The sequence below is a fragment of the Molothrus ater genome, chromosome 26 (assembly GCF_012460135.2).
Source record: "Molothrus ater isolate BHLD 08-10-18 breed brown headed cowbird chromosome 26, BPBGC_Mater_1.1, whole genome shotgun sequence".
Classification (NCBI taxonomy): Eukaryota; Metazoa; Chordata; class Aves; order Passeriformes; family Icteridae; genus Molothrus; species Molothrus ater.
In genome coordinates, this window is record NC_050503.2 from 5879599 (window position 1) to 5893905 (window position 14307).

General features: G+C 52.1%; 1 protein-coding gene across 1 annotated transcript; it reads left to right on the forward strand.

The window, feature by feature from the left end:
* Positions 1 to 282: 282 nt before the first annotated feature.
* Positions 283 to 13649, forward strand: MAU2 (MAU2 sister chromatid cohesion factor). The gene is made up of 19 exons (XM_036399362.2): positions 283 to 702; positions 963 to 980; positions 1229 to 1294; positions 1680 to 1775; positions 1893 to 1987; positions 2591 to 2618; positions 3055 to 3210; positions 3643 to 3789; positions 4756 to 4846; positions 5108 to 5211; positions 6076 to 6153; positions 6768 to 6833; positions 7069 to 7152; positions 8358 to 8407; positions 8589 to 8666; positions 9136 to 9247; positions 9853 to 9943; positions 10705 to 10832; positions 11463 to 13649. Exons 1-19 carry the CDS (start codon positions 283 to 285, stop codon positions 11535 to 11537), a joined length of 1983 nt encoding a protein of 660 aa, XP_036255255.2. The 3' UTR covers positions 11538 to 13649.
* The last annotated feature ends 658 nt before the right edge of the window (positions 13650 to 14307 follow it).

The following is a 14307-nucleotide window of genomic DNA, read 5'->3' on the forward strand; positions in this document are numbered from 1 at the left end:
CGGGGGCCGCGCCGCTGCAAGCGCCCCTGGGAGATGTAGTCCCTCAAGGGGCCGTCCCGCCGCTCTCCCCGCTTCTCCCGCCGCACCGACCCCCGCTCGCGGGGCGGCCGAACCACCCCGCTCTGGAGGCTCCGACGCTACGGTCATTCCCCGGTTCGCCCCGCATCCGATCGATGCGGAAGGGCAGACTACAACTCCCACCTCCCCTCCGCGCCTGAGGCGCTCGGACTCCAAGTCCCGTCGTGCCCCGCGCCTCGCGGCGGTGTTGTCGGCGGCCCCAAGATGGCGGCGGTGGCGGCGGGCGCGGCGGCCCCTCAGCAGCCGCCGCCGCCTCAGCAGCCGCCGCAGCCGGCGGGAGGCGGCGGGAGCGGCTCTGGGGAGGCGGCGGGAGCCGCGGGTGGTGCCGGAGGCGGCGGCGGAGGTGCCGGAGGCGGTGGCGGCGCAGCCGGGCCTGCTCCGGGCTCGGGGTCGGGCGGCGGCGCGGCCGCGGGCGAGTCGTGGTACCTGGCGCTGCTGGGCCTGGCCGAGCATTTCCGCACGTCCAGCCCGCCCAAGGTGCGGCTGTGCGTGCACTGCCTGCAGGCCGTGCTGCCCCGCAAGCCCCCGGCCCGCATGGAGGCCCGCACGCACCTCCAGCTCGGCTCCGTCCTCTACCACCACACCCGCAACGGCGACCAGGCCCGCGGGCACCTGGAGAAGGCGGTGAGCGGGGCTGGGATGGCCTTGGGGGGCACGGGGGGCTTGGGAAGGGCGGAGCGGGGGCTGCCGCTGCGTGGAGAAAGGGCTGGGGGTGGTGGGGACGGGAGTTTGGGCACTTGGAGAAGGTGAAGAGTAGCGGGAGGGGCGGCCGAGGGGTCCTGGCAGCTGGAAAAGATGAGGAGCAGGGCAGGGGGCGGTGGGAGGCTCCTGGCACGGACGGGGAGGGTGTTAGTGCCAGCCTAACCCGCTGTGTTCTCTTGTAGTGGCTGATATCCCAGCAGGTATCCTTTTCCCAGGACCCAGGAAGGGCTCCAAGCTCCAAACAGCTCCAAGGAAACTCCCAAAACACCTCAAGGGCCTGGGGGTGGGGCCATGGAATGGGTGTTTTAATCTGCTTCATCACAGAAACACGGAGTTTGGGTTGGAAGGGACCTTAAATTCCATCTCATCCCCATTTTCCTGAGGGTTTTTGGAGGCTTTGCTGCTGTTTTCCACACAGATTTTGTGGTTCCCTTAACTCTGGTGCCAGATCCCCCAGTTTGAAGATGTGAAGTTTGAGGCAGCCAGTTTGCTGTCGGAGCTCTACTGCCAGGAGGTGAGAGAAACCCCCCAAAACCCCTCTGTGCCCCTCGAATTTGGGTTTCTCCAGTCCTGCCAAAATCCCAGATTCCACCAGTCCTCTCAAAATCTCAGATTCCTCCAGTCCTGCCAAAATCCGAGATTCCTCCAATCCTCCCCAAATCCCGGATTCCTCCAATCCTCCCCAAATCCCAGATTTCTCCAATCCTATCCAACCCTACCTTGGACATTCCAAGGACGCAGCAGCCCCAGCCTTCTCCCATTTTATTTTTATTGCTTCCAACACTGTGATCCCTACCTCCCAGCCCTCCCTGGAGGGTTCACGTGGTTTTCCAGGGAATTCCAGGGCTGTGGGATTCCGGGATGCGGGTTTGTGGTGACCAGGGGTGTCTGTGTTGCAGAATTCCGTGGACACGGCCAAGCCCCTGCTGCGCAAAGCCATCCAGATCTCCCAGCAGACTCCCTACTGGCACTGCAGGCTGCTCTTCCAGCTGGCTGTGAGTCCTTGGAGCAGCAGTTCCTTGGGGGGAAAAACCCTACAAAAATCCTGGCTTTTTTTTGGGATTCGTGGAGCAAATGCTGGATTTTCATGGCATTTTTTATTCCCATTTCAGCAACTGCACACGCTGGAGAAGGATTTGGTGTCAGCCTGTGACCTGCTGGGCGTGGGGGCGGAGTACGCGCGCGTGGTGGGCTCCGAGTACACCAGGTGACAGCGCTGCCCTCCGCAGGGATCCCTGCCCGGATTCCCTGGGATTCCCTGCCCGGATTCCCTGGGGATCCCTGCCCGGATTCCCTGGGCATCCCTGCCCAGATTCCCTGGGCATCCCTGCCTGGATTCCCTGGGGTTTCCTGCCCGGATTCCCTGGGCATCCCTGCCTGAATTCCCTGCCTGGATTCTCTGCCTGGATTCCCTGGGGTTTCCTGCCTGAATTCCCTGGGGTTTCCTGCCTGGATTCCCTGGGCATCCCTGCCTGGATTCCCTGGGATTTCATCCCTGAATTCCGTGGGATTCCCTGCCTGAATTCCCTGGGGATCCCTGCCTAGATTCCCTGGGATTTCATCTCTGAATTCCCTGGGATTCCCTGCCTGAATTCCTTGGGATTCCCCGCCTGAATTCCCTGGGATTTCATCCCTGAATTCCATGGGATCTCCTCCCCCAACTCCCCAAGAATTCCTCTATCAATTCCCTTAAACCTCTTTTTCCTTCTGTTTTTAGAGGGAGAAAAATCGGATTTTTTTTCCTGGTGTTTTTCTCTTTGTGGATGGAATAATTTCTTTTGGAATTTAACTTTATTTTCTTTCATTCCAGAGCCCTCTTTCTGCTCAGCAAGGGGATGGTGAGTGGAACTCTTTTAAAAATAAATTATTTCCTGTTTAATTGTAAATTCCAGAGGAGTTTTTTAATTTGTTGGGGGGAGGGTTGATCAGGATTCTTGAGGATAAATCCAGCTTTTTCCTCTCTTTTTTTTTTCTGGGAAAAATAAAAGGATTGTTGCAAATTTTCACTCGAGCTTTTGTAACGAGGGATGGGAAAGCTGGTGGGGTGAAAGGGCTGTGGGAATCAGGTGAATATTCTGATCCTAATCCCTGGAATTGGGGAATCCGTGGAATTGTTTGCCTTGGTGGGACAAGGGACAGCTTCCACTATCCCAGGCAGCTCCAGCCGGGCTTTGGGCAATTCCAGGCTTGAGGCAGCCCCGTTTCCCACGGGGAATTGTCACTCCCCGAGGGTTTATCCTGACAAACGTTCCTGGATTTTCCTTGGAATTGCAGCTGCTGCTGATGGAGAGGAAGCTGCAGGAGGTGCACCCGCTGCTGACGCTGTGTGGGCAGATCGTGGAGAACTGGCAGGGCAACCCCATCCAGAAGGAATCCCTCAGGGTCTTCTTCCTGGTCCTGCAGGTCACACATTACCTGGACGCCGGCCAGGTGCGTGCCACGTTCCAGCTGGGAGTTTGGGACGGGGATGTTCCATAAAAAATCAGCCCTGAGGGGATTTTTGGGGTTTTCTTTGCAATTGAAGCAAACTCCTGTTGGTTTTATTCTCAAATTCAATGGAAAGTGAGGCAATCACGTTAATTCGGAGATGTTGTCCATGATATTTCTATATCCATACTGGTCTCTGTTGCTTCCCTGGTGTGTGGGAGGGAACAAAGGAATTTTGGGGGATTCTGGGAATATTTTGAGCATCCTTGGTGCCGTTCACCCCCACGAAGTGCTGGGGGTCACCAGTCCTAAGCCAAGCCCCTGAATACGGGCATTAGCACTCGGCTGGGAAGTTCCCCTCTCCCGAGCGCTGCAGCAGCGCGGGGAACGGGAATGCTGCGTGCAAGCCCGGGAATGCAATGCGTGTGCTGGCAGGTGAAGAGCGTGAAGCCGTGCCTGAAGCAGCTGCAGCAGTGCATCCAGACCATCTCCACCCTGCACGACGACGAGATCCTGCCCAGCAACCCCGCAGACCTCTTCCACTGGCTGCCCAAGGAGCACATGTGTGTGCTGGTCTACCTGGTGAGAGCTCCCTGTCCTGCTAATTGCCACTTAATGAGGGGGCACGAGGGCTCGGGGGGCAGCAGGGATGGGGCTCGTGGCTGCTGTGGGCGGATTCTCCCTCAGCGACCCTGGGCCGATGCTGAGGGGGCTGCTCAGGCTGTGAGGAGATTGCAGGCTGGAAATGGGAATTAATTAATTGATTGTTAGATGATTTATTAATTAGTACCTGACTCAAATGGAAATGGAGTTATTCGTACGAATCAGAGCCAGTTTGGCTTGATTTTATCAACTGTTTGGTGCTTTTATTTCCCCTCAATGTCCGTGGGGTGATGCTGAGGGAGCTGCTCAGTGTGTGTGGAGATTCCAGCCTGGAAATGGGATTCAGTTAATAAATAATTAATTAACTGATTATTCAATACCCTAGTCAATTGAAAATGGAGGTATTTGTACAAATCAGGCTACTTCGGCCTTACTTTCTCAGCTGCTTGGTGCTGGTTCTGCCTCAGCGTCCAGGGGTGATGCTGAGGGGGCTGCTCAGTGTGCGTGGAGATTCCAGGCTGGAAATGGGAATTAATTAAATAATAACTCATTAATTGGTTAATTAATACCTGGTTCAGATGAAAATTAGGTCATTTGTACAAAGCAGAACCACTTTGGCTTAATTTTATCAACGTGAGAAGAGCTGGGCTTAGAATTGCTGAAGGAATTCGTTCCATTTCTTGGAGATGATTCCAGTCCTTGGTAAAAAGTCTGGGATTTGAGGAATTCTGTGAATTCCCAGCCCTTCCCTCTCTGCACAGATAAATTTTGGGAATCATGGAATAGCTGGGGTGGGAAGGAACTTTAAAATCATCCATTCCCACCCTCTCAGTCTCACCTCCCACTGTCCTGGGCTGCTCCAGGACCTTTCCAGGGATTTCTGCTGTGGGGATTGCATCCAGGGGAATTGCTGAGGGGGATAATCCTTGCTGTGCTTCCCTGCAGGTGACAGTGATGCATTCCATGCAGGCAGGCTACCTGGAGAAGGCTCAGAAGTACACGGACAAAGCCCTCATGCAGCTGGAGAAGCTCAAAAGTAAGGAAGAAGGGCTTGGAATTCAGCTGCATTCCAGGGAAATCTTGGGAAATCCCATTATTTATTCCTCATTTAAACCCATCCCACGGCCTTGTTGAGCTGCTGGGTCAGCCTGAAACTAAAACTAAGATTAAACCCCTGCTTTTAAGGCTGGGTGCTGGCTTTGGAGTACAAATTCAACTTGTTGGGTTTTTTTTTTTTTGGATGTGATTTGAATAATTCCATAAATCCCTGACGGAATTGCTCCTGCTCCTTCCCCAGTGCTGGACTGCAGCCCCATCCTGTCCTCATTCCAAGTGATTTTGTTGGAACACATCATCATGTGCAGGCTGGTCACGGGACACAAAGCCACAGCCCTGCAGGAGGTAACGTGGGGATCCCAGCATTTCCCGGCTGGGAAAGGCTCCCAAAAATGGGAATGTTCTGCAGGAACAGCCTCTAAAACGCGGGAATTGCAGTTCTGGGCTCAGGTGGGAATTCCTGCTGGGTTATTCGTGGATACAGCCAGCCTTGGTGGGGCTCAGGACCTGGGAAATGTGGGATTGGCTCCCCTGAAATGTTCATTTAAGGGCACTTTGGGATTGATCACGGGATAATCAGTAACTGGTTGGGTCGACACCTTCCTGGTGGCAATTCCAGGCTGATTCCAGTGGGTTTTTTCCCATTCCATCAATTCCAGAGTGGCTCCTTCCTCTTCAGGTTCCTGCCTTGCCCAGATGCTTCCCAGTTTTTCACATTCCTGCTTTTCCTCCTCTTCCCTGGTTGATTTGGGTTGTTCCAGAGGAAACTGCACTTTTTTTTTTTCCCCGTTTTTCCAATAATTTTAAAACCCAGGGAATCCGTCCTGGGCCTGGATCATCCAATCCCTGCTGTCAGCTTTACTGGGAATGTGCTGGGAATGGCAGGGATTCAGCCTCCTGCTTCAGTCTCCTGAAACTCCCCCAATCCCAGATTTTGGGAGGTTTTATCCCACTTTTCCTGCAGCATTTCGGGAGGGATCCGTGGCTGTGAATCCCAGGGGGTGGAGGAAACCCTTCCAAAGCAGCTGGAATGTGGGAGGGATGTGAGGAAATCCCTTTTCCTGTGCTGGCAGCACACCCAGCCTCCCCTTTGGTCCAGGACTGCGGATCCTGGAGCCGATCCCTGCAGCCGTGAGGGGTGCAAGGAGGGGATTTGGGGCGTAAAACTGAGGGAAAAGCGTCAGAATGGGGAATTGTGTTCTTGCCCAGATCTCCCAGGTCTGCCAGCTGTGCCAGCAGTCGCCCAGGCTCTTCTCCAACCACGCTGCCCAGCTGCACACGCTCCTGGTGAGTTTGGGGTCGCGGCTGGGAATTCTGCATCCCCCCCGGAATTCCGGAGATTCCCCGGGAATTACAGAGCTGCACCCTGCGCTGCTGGGGGAGCTCATCCCCACCTTGGAACCCTGCGGGAACAGAATTCCAGGATGGCCTGCGCGGGCAGGGGCGCTTCCCACTCTCCTAAGTTGCTCCAGCAATTCCTGGAGAGAAGAGTCCCACCTTTCTGTGGAGAAAATTCCTGGGATTTGGCTTTGCCTGGAAGTTTTTGACATCCAGGCCTTGTCTGGCAGCAGTTCCTTCATGAAGGGAGGGGAATTTGGGAGGAATCAGCTGGAAAAGGGGAATCCAGGGATTTCAATTGGAGATGGCTTTATGTGGGAATTATAGAAGGCGAAAGGTTTTCATAGGGAATACTGAATTTTCCACAATTTTAATAAAGATTTTTTAAGCTAAATTAAGTTTTTTCCCCATGAATAATTTATTTTAAAGGACATTTTGTGGAAATTCCTTATTTTCCCCACACCTGAGACTCGTTGCTCCCTTTTTCCTGCTGTTATCCCAATATTTCCATGGATTTGGGAATGTTTTGGGCTGCATTCCTAAAAATATCCTTTCTTTTCCAGGGTCTCTACTGCATCTCTGTCAACTGCATGGATAATGCAGAAGCACAATTCACTACAGCACTGAGGGTGAGATTTTATTCCCAAATTTTCTCCTGGAAACTTAAGGATGGCAATTTGAATTTGGAAGGGAAACCTTCCTTAATTCCATTATTTATTAGCAATTTTCCTTGGATCGGGGAGGGGGGGGGGAATTTTTAACATCAAAATATCAACGTGTGACTTTTTTAGCCAGGATTTTTTAATGGGAACGAGCAAATCGTGAGGAAAAGAGTGAAATGTTTGGGAATTCTCTCCTTTCCAGCTCACAACCCACCAGGAGCTGTGGGCGTTCATTGTCACCAACCTGGCCAGCGTCTACATCCGGGAGGGGAATCGGCACCAGGAGGTGAGCTGGGCTCTCCCTAATCCTGCTTTTCTGTGGAGAAAATCCCTGGGAATTCCCTTTTCCTGGGTGTTTTTGCCATCGGGGCCTTGCTGGCAGAATCTCATTCATCAGGGGTTGAGAAATCCCAACTTTCTGTGGAGAAAATTCCCGGGATTTGCCTTTTTCTGGGTGTTTTTGCCATCGGGGCCTTGCTGGCAGAGTTTCATTCACGAGGGGAGTGGGAAATCCCAACTTTCTGTGGAGAAAATTCCCGGGATTTGCCTTTTTCTGGGTGTTTTTGCCATCGGGGCCTTGCTGGCAGAATCTCATTCATCAGGGGTTGAGAAATCCCAGTTTTCTGTGGAGAAAATCCCTGGGATTTGCCTTTTCCTGGGTGTTTTTGCCATCGGGGCCTTGCTGGCAGAGTTTCATTCATCAGGGGTTGAGAAATCCCAACTTTCTGTGGAGAAAATTCCTGGGATTTGCCTTTTTCTGGGTGTTTTTGCCATCAGGGCCTTGCTGGCTGCAGCTCCTTCATCAGGGAGTGGGAATTCCCGAGAAATTGGCTGGAAAACTCCAAAAGTTCTGGATTATTCCCACAATTTCCCCCACTTTTTCTCCTAAATCCTGCTTTTCTGTGGAGAAAATTCCTGGGATTTGCCTTTTTCTGGGTAGTTTTGCCATCATGGCCTTGCTGGCAGAATCTCATTCATGAGGGGAGTGAGAAATCACAACTTTCTGTGGAGAAAATTCCTGAAATTCTGCTTTTCCAGGGCATTTTTTCCATCAGGGCCTTGCTGGCCACAGCTCCTTTGTCAGGGAGTGAGAAATCCCAGTTTTCTGTGGAGAAAATTCCTGAAATTCTGCTCTTCCTGGGTATTTTTGCCATCAGGGCCTTGCTGGCAGCAGCTCCCTCATGTGGGGAGCAAAAAATATCCTTAAAATTTGTGAATTCTTTGGTTAAATTCTGGTTTTCATTAATCAAATCCGATATCAAATTCATTATCAGATCCACCAGCTCCAAGTTTTCTGTGGGAATACAGTTATCCAGGAAATGCTGTGGAATTGGAAGAGATTTGGGATAAAACTTGGATTTTTGGGATCAAAACAAGCCTAAAATTCCCAATATTGGGATAAACATGGGCTGGTTTGGGTGGAATTTCACTGTTTTGGTGTTGATTTTTCCTTGGAAAATCGATTTTTCCTTTTCCTCTCCCACTTTCCAGCTCTACAGTTTATTGGAAAGGATAAATCCCGACCACAACTTCCCAGTGAGGTGAGAATTCCCAAAAATCCCAACATTCCGGGCTGGGAATGACGGATTTCCAGCAGCATTTTCAACAAATTAGGGGGAAAAAATCCAACTTAACTCCAAGGGGAAACTTGGGAGGATTTGGAGGTGAAATTCCTGGGAATTTGGGTGGGACCCTGAGGTATCCATGGTTTTTTTTCCATAGTTCTCACTGTCTGCGGGCTGCAGCCTTCTACATCCGAGGGCTCTTCTCCTTTTTCCAGGGAAGATACAACGAGGCCAAGTGAGTCCAAGCCCTGGGAAAAGTGGGGAAAACGTTGGAAAAGTCACCCTGGCTTTTCTGGGATGGGAGTGGGAATGCCCAGGCTTTGTGTCCATCCCATTCCCACGGATTTCCTCTGGAATGTGGCGGGGGTTGAGCCCTTTCCTTGGGAATCCTCGGGAATCACTCCCTGCAGTCCTTGGGAATACTTGAGAACCTGGGGCTGTTACTCTCTGGAACCTCGAGGAACCCTTGGGAATTTTGGGCATTTTATTCCCCGGAATCCTTGGGAATTTTGGGGTTTGAATCCCAAGGAAGCCCTGGGAATCTCCTGCCTCTCGTTCCTTGCCCAATCCAGGAGAAAGCCCAGGGATTCCCTTTCTCTGAGCTCCTTTATCCCAGCTGCTGCCCCTCCATCCTCGCAGGAGTCCCCCCAGGCTGCTGGGGCTGGGCTCCAATCCCATTTTTCCCGTTTTTCCCGTTTTTCCAGGCGTTTTCTGCGGGAGACGCTGAAGATGTCGAACGCCGAGGACCTGAACCGCCTGACCGCCTGCTCGCTGGTGCTGCTGGGCCACATCTTCTACGTGCTGGGCAACCACAGGGTGACTCCAGAGCCCTCCCCACCCCGCGTCCTGCAAGGGGCATTCCCAGAAAAAATCCCCAAAAAAATCCCGAAGGAAATCGGGATACGGGTGGAAATAATGGGATTTTTAAGGGTTTTTTTAGTGCTGTCGCATCAAAAATCGGGATTTTCTTCCCTCTGGATCATCCAAATCCCTGCCAGTCCCAGGAATTCAGAAATTGGCATTCCCAGAACTGATCCCCAGAAAAATCCCGACTGAAATCGTGGAATCCTTGGGAATCCATTGCCCTACAATCCCAAGGAATCTTTAGGAATCTTGGGTTTTATTCCTTTCAATCCCAGCAAATCCTTGGGATCTGATTCCTTTCCGTCACAGGGAATCCCTGGCAACCTTGGGATTTTATTCCCTTGCACACCATGGATTCCTTGGGAATTTTGAGATTTTATTCCCTTCAATCCCAAGCAACCCTTGGGAATCTTGAGCGTTTTCCTGCCTTCCACCCAAAAATCCAATTTCCCACCGGGAATTTTCCATCTTTTCCACTCAATCCGTGCTAGAAAGGGCGGGGAAAAAAAAAAATCCCCAAACGCCAATTTTCCCCTTTTCCTTCCCGGTTTCCCTAGGAAAGCAACAACATGGTGGTGCCAGCCATGCAGCTGGCCAGCAAGATCCCAGACATGTCGGTGCAGCTCTGGTCCTCTGCCCTGCTCCGGGGTAAAGCCGGGAGCTGGGAGCAGCCTGGGAGAGTGTGGGGAATGGGAACGGGCAGGGCGGGGATTGCAGGGAATGGGAACGGGCAGGGCCACGGGACAGAGCTGGGATGGAGCCTCTGGGAGGCTGGGAGTGAAGGGGAAATGTGGAGCTGGTCCTGAGGGTGGGAATGAAACAGCCTGAGCGAGGGGGGATCACAGAGACAACGCGGGGATTATCCCAAGGGAATGGGAAATGGGAATGGGCAGCGCCAGGGGTGATTCAGGGTCAGGGATTGTCCTGGAAAACCTGGGAACAGCCTCGGGGAGGGTGGGAATGCCAAGGAGAGCCTGGGGCTGGTCCCAGGGCTGGGAATGTGCAGGCCCAGGAGCTGATCCCAGACGGGGAAGGGGCTCCAGGAGAGCTGGAGAGGGCTTGGGATAGGGCATGGAGGGATGGGAATTCCAGGGGAATGGATTTGGGATGGGAATGAGGATTTTGGGAAGGAATTCTTGCTGGGACGGTGGGGGGAGGGAATGGGCTGGAATCCCAAGAATTCCTTTGGAAAAGGGAAAGATTCAGGATCTCTGTGGAACTTCTGGGGCAGATTTTGCCTCCAGTTGAGGCAATTTCGGGATCTTATTCCCTGCTATCCTAAGGAATTCCTGGGAATTCGGGGATTTTATTCCCTAAAATCCCAGGGAATCCTTGGGATATTTTGGTGCAGACCCCAGACCCAGGGAGGTTTTTTGGGATGAATCCCAGGATTTCTCTGCCCTTTCCAGACCTGAACAAGGCGTGTGGCAATGCCATGGACGCCCACGAGGCCGCCCAGATGCACCAGAACTTCTCCCAGCAGCTGCTCCAGGACCACATCGAGGCCTGCAGCCTCCCCGAGCACAACCTGATCACGGTCAGCGCCCAGGAGTTCCCAAAATTCCCCAAAAATTCCCAAAATTGCCCGTGGCAAAAAGGACCCTCGTCATTTTTTATACTTTTTTATTTAAATGTTGTTTTTTTAGTGCTGTCGCATCCAAAGTTGGGCTTTTCCTCCCTCTGGATCGTCCAGATCCCTCCCCAGTCCTTGGAATCCTGCAATTGGCATTCCCAGAAAGAAATCCCTCAAAAATATCCCAAAGAAAATCAGGATAAGGGTGGGAATGGGATTTCTGAAGGGTTTTTTAGTGCTGTCGCGTCAGAAGTTGAGATTTTCTTCCCTCTGGATCATCCAAATCCCTCCCAGTGGGATTTTGGCTTTAAAATCTCCCCAAAAAACCCTGGAAAAGCAAATCCCAGCAGGGTTCCCTGGTGGAATTTGGGATTCCCTGGGAATTCCGTGATCCTGAGGGAATTTTTCCCATTTTTCCTGGGATTTTGGCTTTGAAATCCCAAAAAAAACCCCCTGGAAAACCAAATCCCAGCGGGATGAGGGGTTGGGATTTGGGATCCCTGGGGCGGGGAGGGGTTTCCTGGGAATTCTGAGATGCTGAGGGAATTTTCTGGGAATTTTTCCCGGGATTCTGATCCCGTTTTTCCCTTGCAGTGGACGGATGGACCCCCCCCGGTCCAGTTCCAGGCCCAGAACGGCCCCACCACCAGCCTGGCCAGTCTGCTGTGAATTCCAGGAAAACTCCAGGAAAACTCCTGGAAAAAAATCCAGGAAAACTCCAGGATATCCACCAACAATATCCCGGGAGGGGGAAAAAAAGAAAGAAACGTCAAAAACTTGGGAAAAGAAACAAAAAAAGTCCATGGAAAAGCTTCCGAATTCCCTCTGGTAGTGAGAAAAACCCAGGAATTTTCCAGGGATTCCCAGAGCCTCCGGAGCTGCTTTTCCAGGTGGGAATGTCCAGGTGAATCCCAAGGTTGGATCCTGCAGGGAATTGCCAGGAAAGGCTGGGAATCCTCGGGGATAAGGGGATGAGGAAATCATGGATTGGATTCCCAGCTGGAATTCCCCCAGGGGAAGTTCCCATTTTTTTGGGAAGGAGGAATTCCAGGATTTCCTGGGCCGTCCCTCCCGCAGCCACAGCTCTCCCCACGCCGTTGGGATCGGGACAAAGCCGGAGTTTTCCTGCCGATCCCAGATTCTTCCGGGCTGAAGGCACCACCTGTGCCTTAAGGATTCCCAAATCCTGGGAATAAACCCCAATCCAGAGGTTTGGGATGGAATTCCAGCCTTGCCCTCGGCGCAAAATTCCCTTTTCCAGGTTAAATTCCCTGGTTTTAGCCCACTGTTCCTTTGGGTTTCCTAGAAATCTGGAAATGCTGAATCCCGGAAAAAAGCTGGAAGTTTTTCCAGGATCCCAGCAGTGCCTGGGGTGGAACTGAGTTGTTTTTCCCAGTTGGAATTTCTCCAGATTTCTGGGAAAGGGGGAGGGAAGAGAACTCTGGAATTCTTGGAGAGAGGAAAACCAAAGCCCTGGAACTGCCAGGGATTTTTGGGAATTTTTAATCCCACCTGGCTGGGAAGGAACCTTAAAATTCCCTTAAAATCCCTTTAAAATCCCCTCATTCCCATCATTTTTTCCTTCCCAAATCTCATCTTTTTCCAGAGCAAGGAATTCTTTTTCCACCCAGATTCCTCAATTTTTCCCTCTGGAATTCATTCCAGGGATGAGGTTTTTTTGTCCCATTCCCAAAAAAAATTGGATTTTCCAGGGTTTTTTTCTATGGAAATCCTGGTCCTAAGTCTGCAAAGGACCTGGAAGTTTTGGGGATTGAGAGTTTCTATTCTGGATTTTTTTTTTTTTTTTTTTTTTTTTTTGGGATTAAGGAAAATCCTTGGTGCCATTGGAACTCAAAAAAACAGGGAAAAAAAATCCCCCAAAATTCCCAAATCCAGGGATTTTCCAGCCTGAATCCGGAGCTGCAATTCCCATGGGAAATTCCAGTGGCTCCTGGGGTTTTTTTGGGATATTTGGGATCCCACTGAGCCAGAGCCATCCCAGGAATTTTGGGATCTGGGGATTTTCATCAGGAACTGGGGCAGTTTTCCCAGTTTTTGACTTTTTTGGGAAGCACACTCCCAGTTTTTATTTCCTCTGGGGTGCAACAATTCCCTGGAATCTTTTCCCTTGGAATTTTCCTGGCTTGGGAAAGGCTGAAATCCCCAAATCCCAGCCAGGAAATCCAAATTTTCCTTTCTAACTCCATAATGTTCCAGAATGTTCTGGAATTTCAGGCCCAAGTCAGATCCAGCTTGGAATTTTGGGCTCAAATTCCCAAATTTTGGGCTGGAAAAGCCTCGGGATGATCCCAATCCCAGGGCAGGGACACTTCCACTATTCCAGGCTGCTCCCGCCTGCATTTGAGCACTTCCAGGGCAGCCAAATCCCAAAAACTTTGGGAAAAACCCGGAAAAAAATGGGGGGAAAATGGGGAAAAATCCCAATTCCGGAGAGCTGTGGTTGGGGCTGAGCTTTGGGAATTCCCCAGTGGGAAAAGAGCCTTTCCCACCCCCCGGAGACGCCGAGGAAGGAGCAGAATTCCCAAAAATTCCCCAAAATTCCCAATTTTCCGCCTTCAATCTCCCGTGAAAATCCATCAAAATCGGTGAAACAGCCGGAAAATCCCTTGGGAATCCTGGGGGGGTTGGTGTGGGAGCTCTGAGCTGATCCCGGCTCCTGAGGGCTCCTCCCGCCGCCGGAATTCCCAAATCCCCAAATTCCTGGCGGAAATTCCAATGTACAGAGCTTTTTACCATTGTATATTAAATTATTTAATAGCTTTTTCTGGCAGTTTTTCCTTCTTTTTTTTTTTTTTTTTTTAATGGAGCAGAGCTGGGAAGGAGGAGCTGAAATTCCTTGGAATTTTGAAAGAAAAGAGGAAAAAGGGAAACCAAACCTGTGGGATTAAATCCCTGCGGGAACGATCCCAAATCCCTGCGGGAATGATCTCAAATGCCACCGGGAATGATCCAAAATCCCAATGGAAATGATCCCAAATCCCACCAGGAATGATCCCAAATCCCAGGATTAAATCCGTGCAGGAATGATCCCAAATCCCATCAGGAATCACCTCAGGTCCCACCAGAAATGATCCCAAATCCCACCGGGAATGATCCCAGGGTTAAATCCCAATGGGAATGACCCCAGATCCCACCGGGCCTGATCCCGGCGGAGCAGCCGGACCGGACCAGGCCGCTCTGACCCAGATCAGCTCCGGAGTCACCGAGCGGGGCCGGCCCCTCCTCATGCCCGGCACGGGGCCCTGTCCCTGCCCCCGGGGCCGCTCCCGCCGCGAGTCCCGGGCCTCAGCCGGCCCGGCCGCCACCCCGCCCGCAGAACCGGCTCCGCCGGCCGCGGGGCCTCCCCCGCTTCCTGCCGCCGGCCCCCCCTATCTGCGGCCCCAGCGCGGCCTGCGCGGGCGGATAAGGGCGGCGGGAC

Coding starts and splice junctions, on each gene's coding strand:
- MAU2 (XM_036399362.2), top strand. CDS start 283: ATGGCGGCGGTGGCGGCGGGCGCGGCGGCCCCTCAGCAGCCGCCGCCG. Junction 9,248..9,852: donor ACGTGCTGGGCAACCACAGG/GTGACTCCAGAG, acceptor CGGTTTCCCTAG/GAAAGCAACAACATGGTGGT. Junction 9,944..10,704: donor GTCCTCTGCCCTGCTCCGGG/GTAAAGCCGGGA, acceptor TGCCCTTTCCAG/ACCTGAACAAGGCGTGTGGC.